Source organism: Dermacentor variabilis, chromosome 3 (genome assembly GCF_050947875.1).
Source record: "Dermacentor variabilis isolate Ectoservices chromosome 3, ASM5094787v1, whole genome shotgun sequence".
Lineage (NCBI taxonomy): Eukaryota > Metazoa > Arthropoda > Arachnida > Ixodida > Ixodidae > Dermacentor > Dermacentor variabilis.
In genome coordinates this window covers 234,596,503-234,606,091 of record NC_134570.1, presented here as the reverse complement: position 1 = coordinate 234,606,091, position 9,589 = coordinate 234,596,503, and the positions used below count along the sequence as shown (strand labels likewise).

The following is a 9,589-nucleotide window of genomic DNA, read 5'->3' as shown; positions in this document are numbered from 1 at the left end:
GACGATTATTTTTGTGTGGCAGAAGGGGCAAGCGAAAGGGTGTAAACTGTTCTTAGAGTGTACCTAGATTCACCAATGAAAAAAAAAACCACTATGAACTACCACGTCCAAATTTTCTGATACCCTATTGCGAACTGTGCTTTTGTACGTCTCCGTCTTTTGTCGTTTCCCTACTTTTCTTCCACCAATCCTCCAATCGCCTCTTACTGATGTCTATTGCGGACCTCATAGAGTTAGTAGAACAACTCTAGAGGAAAAGCTGGGCCGGAAAAGTGGGAACCTCTAGGGCGCCGCCCTGTTGCTACTGGTCAATGTGGCCAGCGCAATTACTATTGAAAGAGCTGAAAGCAAGTACAGGTCACCTTATGCTTTCTCATATAAAAACGCATACCTGATGGCTTTATGAAGGTGGTACGTTAATATTAAGTTTACAGAAAGCGATCGCTAAGTCCGCGACTTATGTAAATCACGATACGCATTCTTGCAATAAAGGATGACGCGAATTTCGGTTTCGAATCTGTTTTTTGGATGCGTAGTAGTTTCGTACAGTTTAGGTTTGACATGCGATCGCGCGTCGACATCGGACGCTATGGCACACACACTCGTGCCTTGTGTGCCACCGAAGCCCCGAAGTGCTCTGGCATATACCTTCACATGTAAGTAAACAAATGTATCTCCTTGTTGAGAATATCACGCGAGTAGGCAGCTCTTGTGGTGCATCACAATCGTTTGAGAAGCGTCACAGTAGAGCATTTTTCTACATGCGGAGCGGTGTTTTTATTTGCAGGTTTCCCTTCAGTAGGAAATTGCTGGACAGGCGGACCAGCGCACCGGAATTGTACTGGCGAAGCCGCAAGCAACTCAAAGAATCTGTTTAATTGTTACACTTTGAGCAATCATGCTTCTACAAAGGCCACAGCAGACAAACAGCCTGATGCCGAGTATTTCTGTGCCACGAAGTAATCAAGAGGCGAGTGCCTAATGCGGACGAAATCGAGTGCATCGAGACTTAGAACGGCAGAAAGCTCAGCTACTTGGTAAGGATTCATTATGCAAAACAGAGGTGAGGCGTGCAGACAGGACACAAGAGTAGAGAAGTGGGCGGCGCTCGTGTTGTTTGCTTGTAAATACTCTACTCTTGTGTCCTGTCTGCACGCCTCACCTCCGTTTTGCATAACGAGTGCATCAACCCACATATTAATAGCGTAGGCGTTTTATTAACTGTGCAATATTTTCAACACTTCCTTGCGTGCCATTTCATATGGAATATCTTTTCTGGTCACAAATTTGTGCAGCGAATCTATTTGCATGATTGACTCCGGGCCTGCGGGAACGTTCACTTGCACTTGATGCTGAGTCTTTTACATGTATCCATAAACTGAAGATATGCACATCAGATCCCTGCGAGCATTTTCAAAATTCAATTATTTTAGACAACAGGCACATATGCAATACTGACATAATCCCGAGTACCACTAAGCAGCTGGGACACATTTTTGTTGACCATACTCGCAGGTAAAATAAGTAGATCATGTGGACAGCTCCAGCTCATTCTCCTTAAATCAGTGTATACAAGGGGTATGCAAAGATCATTTTTTTCTCGCGCACCGATTATTTTGCTGTATAAGCAAGAGAACCCACCACGTTAGTGTAACGTATCTTGCACATCACACTAATATGTGCTTTAATTTACCAAGTGAGATGAGTTACTTTTATGGCTCATTCAGTCATATCACACTGCAAGCTGCATTCATCAATCTTCAATTGGATTTTGCAAATGTTTAATGAAACATGTTTCCCTTTTATGCAGATATGCAATGGCAAGCCCTTCCGTGTGTTCCAAAGGTAAAATTTAAGCTCTAAATTAAAGAAGACATTTTTAGTCAGAAACAAGCAAAAATGGTGAATGCAGAGTATCGAAGCCCAAGGTACAGAAATTATGAGAAGTGTCGAATGATTTTAAGGAAAGAGTCATATTTGAAAATGCAAGACTCTTTAGTGGAGGTCAAGTAAGTCAATATAGGTAGAATACTCTGCAAAATTATGCGAGTGAGGGGATGTCAAACAATGGGTCAGGAAATGCGTTGTTGTTCTGCAAAACAAAAGCTGATTGCCATTACATAAGTCATTTTAGCATCATGAGACTGGTGCTTGATAAATTCAGAAATAAACCAAAAAACAAGACAAGCAAAAATAAAAAAACTATTTAATGATGCTCTCTCCACAGTGGGATAAATAAAAACAAACACATCACATCTAATGTGGACATATCAGACGTCTTGTGAAACACTAAAGGAAAAATTCAGTTTCGAGCTATGGAACTTGCTGCATAGTTGTGGGGGGCCTTGCACTAATAGTGATAGTTACCACTGCATTTAGAAATTGACAGCATTCGTGCAGACAAGGATGATTCTTTATATTTTTGGCTACCACTTCAAATGCCTCCACCAAGTGTTACAATGCTGCACGCAGCCATACTAAGGATCTAGCAGCAACACCTGCAGGTAAAAAGCAGAGGCAGTCAAAGTCCTGGTGTGTACTGGACACTATGTTTGAAAATTTTTGGGCAAGAAGAGTGCAAGAAGCAGACATAACTGCATTGATTTCAATAATGTCCCATTTGAATGGCCTTTTCTTTTTGCTTAGACAATGCCTACGCCTAGTCACAGCAGCTCCCTCATACAGACTCCGCAAGCCAAGAGGCCGTGGAGGCAAATGCAGGTAAGAGGCAAGAAGCAATAGCACTGGTATCGACATTCATCTAATTTCTTTCTTTTTCTTTCGTTTAGGCAGCCAGCACACCTCGAACAGCCACCTTGACTGGGGGTGTGTCACCCTAGTCGCCAAGGAAACATTTGAGGGAAAGCGGCAGGCAACGTGAACAGCCACTTCTCCATGTAAACGATACCCTTTCTCTTGGATGACTCCTTCGCCACGCCAGCACACTTGTGCACAAAGATGCCGTGGAGGCACGTGCAGGTCAGAGGCAAGAAGCAGTGGCACTGGTGTTGACATTCACCCAATTTCTTTTTCTTACACTGAGGCAGCCAGCACACCTCGAACAGCCACCTTGACTACGGGTGTGTCAGTAGATTCCTGTTGTACATATGCTCATAATAAACTTCAGTAAACTTGAACTTGATAATAAACTTGAAGGCGAATGGGACATTGATGCATTGCATTTTTGAACATTTATTGTACACATACAATATATGTTACACTTTGCAGTGCTACAGAGCGTATTTTGAAGCTTCCCCCTATATTTTGCACCTTTAATTACGTATGTGTTGTGTGGCCCTCAATGCAGTTCATGTTGTAGCAGCTGCTTTGTCTGTGTATCACACATTGGCTTAAGCTCGTGATATCCACATACTTCTCTCACATATACAAAATAAAGTTCTATGTAGTCCTCAGTGTTACAACAAAAAATGAAAGTAAACAATCCAATCGTGGAATTGTGTTTAACACAGTGATTCCTATGACAGTTACTGACAAGTTGACAACTTGAACTGGTCAATTGGTCCATCGCCTCCTCTATTTTTCAAAAATAAAGGAGGCTATGGATCCGTCATGGCAAGGAATTGTATGTATACATAAAAAGAGGGGGGCATGTGTGTGTGTGTTTGTAGTAGGGGGTATAGGATTAGGGCGGTACGAAAAAATGTACCAACACCGTCCTCTAGACCCATTGCGTTAAGGTACCGTAACAAAGCGTATTATGCATAAAGTTCACACAACCAACTCTGATATTACTGCACACGCCAGGCGACGCGAGCTACATTTGTCATGACGCATTCGCGACTGCACCGGATGCCCTCCATATTATTCTCTTTAATCGTGCACACTGCACCGAGGCAAAAGAAAAATGATGGGCGCAGGTGCCTTTAAGGTATCTCGACCTTGCGAGGCTCTGCTGCGCGTGCCAGGGGAGCTGTCCGTGCGAACACTTCCTGGCACACACCTGCCTCGGCGGCCCCAACCTACGTACCGTTCTGCTTCGAGCTTTGATCCCCCCACTGTCCCTTGGGTGCCCTGGAGTTCCTCCGCCGCCTGCTTTATTATAATCTCAGGTGCTCTCCTGAGACTTCCGTTTGTAGGTTACATGTGCCCTACCCCAACTGGATCAGTGCTTATAATAATAAAAAAGCCCGATCTATCGTCGCGACGATAGATCGCGAAAGCGGCTTTTGCAACATACCGCGCCCGTGCGAAGAGAATTACGGAACGCCAACGAGGAATCTGACCACAGCTTCGAGCTCGTAACCTCGTCGAGTGACACGGTAAAACTGAACTTAGTGTCACACATTACTAGGGTGGCTAGAATGGGGAGGTGTGAAGACCGGCATCCGGAAGCTGGCCCCAAAACGCGTTCCTGCCACGTGACGGCGCTGCCGGCCGGGGCGCCGTTTAGGGCGCCGTAGTTTCTCGGGGCGTCTGCATACCTCCGAGCGGGAAAATGATTTGGTAGCGCTTAGTTTTTGTGTTTGAATGCGTTAAAATCTGACCAGACTTTTTCTCTACATTGTAGATGCTGAGAAAATTTAATGATGTTTCGCTGCTCTCATTCCACATGGAAACAGCGAGCATCGACTACGCAGCCGACACAGAAACGGTTTTTGCCACCACCTCTTGCCGAGATTAGCGCGCTTATGCCTTACCGAAAATATAGTTCATAGGAATTGCCGCGCAAGGCCAGCGCATTGGAATAACCTTGAATGTGTCGCCCGCACATAAGTCACATATTTAGGATCGTAACATTACTTTAAATGGAGGAAGTTCATGCAATATATATCAGCATTGTGGTGAAGAAATTCTAGAAAGTACAAAGCGCTTGCACCTTAATACATGTTTATTGGAAATAACACAGTTATTGCATAACATCACATTTTTACAAAACGCAGGGCTTAACCTCCTTGGCTTTGTTGTGGATGACACACTGATTTAAGCTTTTGAGGAAAAAGTGAATACGTGTTACACAATAAAACCTAGACACCGATCCTGTTAGATCAGCGGAATGCCTCCTGCAGCCAATCTGTGGCACATTGGCTGCTAGAAACAAGAAATTCTTCACAACTTTGGCGTGCAGTCGCGTAGTGCTAAATGCACGAGTGAACCTGTCCTCGAGTGTCTGAATGAGGTTGTATAGACATGCTGAGGGATCCAGAAGCCCCCCCCCCCCCCCCCCCAAGACGCCGTCCCGAATGACAACAGCAGAAGTCGGTCGAGAATACAAAGCTTGGACCATCTGGCGAAAACCCACACTAAAACCAGCCTCTTCCAGAACACGGAAAAGGTACCTATGGCTAATGATGTCGAAAGCCTTCTCCTGATCGAAGGAGCAAAGAATACCGGGAAGTTTCCTGGTATTTCCCTCCAGGAGAAGGTCCCTCACTGCTAAACCGTGAAGCTGAGTAGAGCGCACCTGGACACTACATGCCCGGTATGGACCCAAAACAGTGCTGAGCACTGGTGTGAGTCGCGTACACAGCTAGCACTTTGCTATGAGCTTATAATCGCAGTTCAGAAGCGTGATTGGACGCCACGCTCTCAGATCGGAGCTCCTCGACTCGTCCTTACAAAGGAGAGTGATTAGCCCCTCTCGTTGAGACGTTAAGTCCCTTCACCGAGTAGCCTGTTCACCAGTGATATGAACGGCTTCACTAACAGTGTCCAAAATTTAACATAGAATTCAACTGTCAGACCATCGGATCCTGGACTGCGATTACGCTTCACAGACTTCAAGGCCGAAAATAGCTCGTCCTCATCTATGGCTGAGTCGCACGCTTGTGGCGGCTCAGCTGGTGAAGCAAACGGAAAGACAGCTGGTGAGGCAACTGGAGAGGCACACAAGGTCATGTAAAACTGCCTCGCCAGTGCAAGAACTCCATCTGGTGAGTCGACTATGCTTGGATCTATCACTTGGATCACTTGGATCACTTGGATAATAGATCACTTGGATCTATTAGGGAAAAGAGAGTTGTGTTCTTCCTTGAAAGATGCTTACGTAGGACGTTTCTGCTGCACCACGCTTCCATTTCCCACAGCTCCGCTCAGGCTGTGGCCCTCAAGCCGTCCCAGCGTCGCTGCAGGAGAATCCGAAGTTTCTTTCGGAGTGAAGCCAGAGCCGAAACAACACCAGGCCCGCCGGACAGTGGCCTCGAGAGCAGGAGGATCGCGTCGGAGACGATTTTAATCTTCCCACGCTCCTCGTGCGCTCGAAGCTTGCCCAAAGACCTGAAGCACTCACGCACTCTGACCTTCACGTTATCCCATTCTGTGCCACTTATACTCGCTGTGTTGTGAAGCGATCGAAATTTAGGAAACGGGAGAAAAATACAGCTGCACTATACCGACCACGAGAGTTACTTTGCACTGCACCGTGGCCTACGAGACTGACAATTGAGCTCACGGCGCCACCGCGCTAGCCACCCTACCCGCGCCCCCGACGGAAGCGCCAAATTTTACCCCAGTGGGAGGAACGCGTAGCGGGGCCTCCCTAGGCAATGGCGGAGGCGCCGCGGTCTTCACACCTCCCAATTCTAGCCACCCTAACATTACTTCCCCCCTCTCCTTTGGCTTCTGGATTGGATTGGCGCGGCTCGCTACGTGCTTACGCGCGCTTTTCTGAGCGCAGATTGATGTGCGCCTGGTTGCTGCACTAGGCTTTTATACAGTCGCTTTTTCGAGCGCAGATTGGTGTGCGTCTGGTTTGTGCACTGCGCTTTCATACGATCGCTTGTCGCTGCTTTCCTTTTCTCTGGCTTGATTCGGTGCGGCTAGGTGCAGGCGCGCATATTTGGTGTGCGCCTGCTTTCTTGCGCTGGTCTTTGAACACATCGCTCGCTGCTCGCGCTTATATATAAGAAAACGCTGCGCCGCTGGCGTACTGTGTACGTAAGCGCGCAGCAATGCCGGGAAACATTCATACAAAAGCAAAGGGTCAGAACACTGCGCTTTGTTTTTCATTACTTTGTCATGTACCTTCACACTGGGTAGCGCCGAGCGATCGCTTCTAACAAACGCAGAAATGAGTCTTTGCAGCGCGTGTGGCCATTAATTGACTACCCAACACAGCCATGTGAGGTGCGACTCCAGGCGGAGAGGAGGTGGCGCTTCACTTTCTGCATGCCAATAACTTTCCATTTTTTGCGTGTGAACGCCCGTGATCGGGTCCACAAATTTCATGCTGTCTGGTTTAGTTTCCCATTGCAGATTGAGGCTCACTCCGTTAGCATCCGCTAAGTTCGGGATGCCGTTGTATGCGGCCCATTCATCACTGTGGATGGTGGCCCCCGGTTCAACGTTGGCTGCAATAATGGGGCCTAGCGTCGCCGCGTCTCGTCTGTCGACCTTGAATAGTCGGAACTGCCCGGTGGTCACGCAGGTCATGCCGAATACCCATGGTCCAATGTCTGCAATGCCGCCGTGATTTTGCCGGCTCGGCGGAACCTTGTCGCCCGTCATCAGGCGGCCTCGATTGTGTTTTCGCTTGCCGCGAAGGAGGCACATCAATTTGCACAATCCTTCGGGGCCACCGAGTGGGTGTCACGCCAGCAGCTCGTCCCGCACGACCTCACGAGCTATCCCGGGCGTTCACACGCAAAAACTAGCAAGTTAATAAACTGAATCGCCACCTCCTCTCCGCCGGCTGCAGGGTAACGGCACCGCTGCTGGAGTCGCACCTCACATGGCTGTGGTGGGAGTCAATCAATGGCCACACGCGCTGCAAAGACTCATTTCTGCGTTTGTTAGAAGCGACCGCTCGGTGCTACCCAGTGGTAAGGTACATGACAAAGTAATGGAAAACAAGGCGCAGTTTTCTGGCGCGCTTACATACACGGTACGCCCGCGGCGCAGTACTTCCTTATATATAAGCGCGAGCAGCGAGCGATGTGTTCGAAGACCAGCGCAAAAAAAAAAGCAGGCGCACACAAAGTATGCGCGCCTGCACCAAGCCGCACCGATTCAAGCCAGAGAAAAGGAAAGCAGCGACAAGCGATCGTATAAAAGCGCAGTGCACAAACCAGACGCACACCAATCTGCGCTCGAAAAAGCGACTGTATAAAAGCCTAGTGCATAAACCAGGCGCACATCAATCTGCGCTCAGAAAAGCGCGCGTAAGCACGTAGTGAGCCGCGCCAATCCAATCCAGAAGCGAAAGGAGAGGGGGGAAGCAGTGTGTGACACTAAGTTCAGTGTTACCGAGTGACACTCCTGCAACAGGCGTGACCGCTGAAAACCGCATACCACCGGAAACTTCAACAGGATCATCCCTCGGTTGCATAACTGCCACCTGTACGGCCAACATGGACCACACCCGCACCGTCCCGCAACATAGAATAAAGAACCAACTTATAAAGCCCAAACACACGGCTGCACGCACACATCACGACAGTACAAGCGAGACGCCATGCTGCTACGCTGCTACTGTTGCCGGATTAAAACTGACTACTGTCACCAAGTTTAGCAAGCGTCTCAGGAGCTGGCAACCTCGGCGCGTAGCAACATGGCGGCGCTCTTGCGGTTCCCGATTTCAATGCATGGGCCCTATGGGTAGTTTGTCCTCTAGAGTCAGTGTAGTAACTCTATGGCGGACCTGTTTGCTTTACCACTGCTCCCGCTGAACCCAAGGGCTTCAAGGAGGCCAGTGGTGCCTAAATCGACCGCTGGATAGACGTCTTCACATTCTAATAAAATATGCTCCGTCGTTTCCCTAGCTTTACCGCAGCAAGCACATGCTTCTTCTTCCTTCTTATATATCGCTTTATAGGTGCGTGTTCTAAGGCATCCCGATCTCGCTTCGAAAAGTAATGAGCTTCCCTTTGAGTTATCATAAATGGTTTCTTTCCTAATTTCGTTTTTTTTCCCTTAAGTAGTTACTCATGGCAGGTTTCTATTCCATTGCCGCCACCCATGAGATTAATTCAGCCTCTCTGACTTTCCGCTTGACCTTCTTTGTTGCTGTGTTGCCCATCCCACAGGCCGCATACTTGCTGGTAAGCTTCCTAGTTCTTTTCCTCCACTGTGAATCAATGTTTTGCCTGTACAGATACCTGAACACTCTCCCAGCCAGGAGAAACAGGCGGCAAGTAGGAGAAACAGGCGGCAGCGCCTCTGGCGGGCGCCAGAGCAGTCGACGTTGAGTGCGCCACGGCGACGCGGCGCAGGGATGTGGCAGTGAGCACACTGCCCCTATTCTAGTACACTGTAGTGCCAATCCTTGTTGTGTTTCAAGAGATGCGAAAACTGGGAACGTTTGTAGTTTAGTGCTGTAGTACGTCGCAGGCCCAGCAAGGCGTGTTGCAGAAAGTTTCCTACTCTCTTTGGTAAGTGAGATTTCTTGTGCCAAGTAAGAGACTGCGTTGTGTGAGCTGTGAGCGAATTGTAGTATTTGATTGGGCCCACGCGTTTGTTGTTTCCATCAGCGGTGGTTTCCATCGCTCTCTACTCGCGGTAGAGAGCGCACTGCACTCGCGATTCGTGCAAGAGTTTTGTTTGTTTTGTAGCGGCAGCGTTATGCGCCTTTGAGATAAAGACTGCTATGTTTGGTTTAACTTCGCGTTTGTGATTTTTTATCGTGATTGCTCAC

At 48.1% G+C, this 9,589-nt stretch overlaps 2 protein-coding genes across 11 annotated transcripts in view; both read left to right on the top strand.

The window, feature by feature from the left end:
- The first annotated feature begins 480 nt into the window (after positions 1-480).
- LOC142576734 (uncharacterized) lies at positions 481-3,160 on the top strand. 5 transcript variants are annotated; one of them, XM_075687010.1, is made up of 4 exons: positions 481-656; positions 1,811-1,845; positions 2,647-2,721; positions 2,794-3,160. In XM_075687010.1, the coding sequence occupies exons 1-4, from the start codon at positions 494-496 to the stop codon at positions 2,818-2,820; spliced, it is 300 nt and encodes a 99-aa protein (XP_075543125.1). In that variant the 5' UTR covers positions 481-493; the 3' UTR covers positions 2,821-3,160. The 5 variants fall into 5 exon arrangements, 2 of the variants coding, with proteins under 2 accessions (XP_075543125.1, XP_075543124.1); XM_075687009.1 differs by having other exon boundaries at positions 2,790-3,160; XR_012826946.1 differs by lacking the exon at positions 481-656 and adding an exon at positions 900-1,037 and having other exon boundaries at positions 2,790-3,160.
- Positions 3,161-9,132: 5,972 nt separating this feature from the next.
- The window catches only part of LOC142576732 (uncharacterized), a 114,276-nt gene continuing 113,819 nt past the window's right edge, over positions 9,133-9,589 (top strand). For 2 of the 6 annotated variants that reach the window (XM_075686997.1, XM_075686996.1), the window contains exon 1: positions 9,133-9,326. The gene's annotated coding sequence lies outside the window, so the exon portion shown is untranslated. The remainder of the gene's footprint in view (positions 9,327-9,589) is intronic. The other 4 variants (XM_075687004.1, XM_075687006.1, XM_075687007.1 and 1 more) reach the window with 3 other exon arrangements.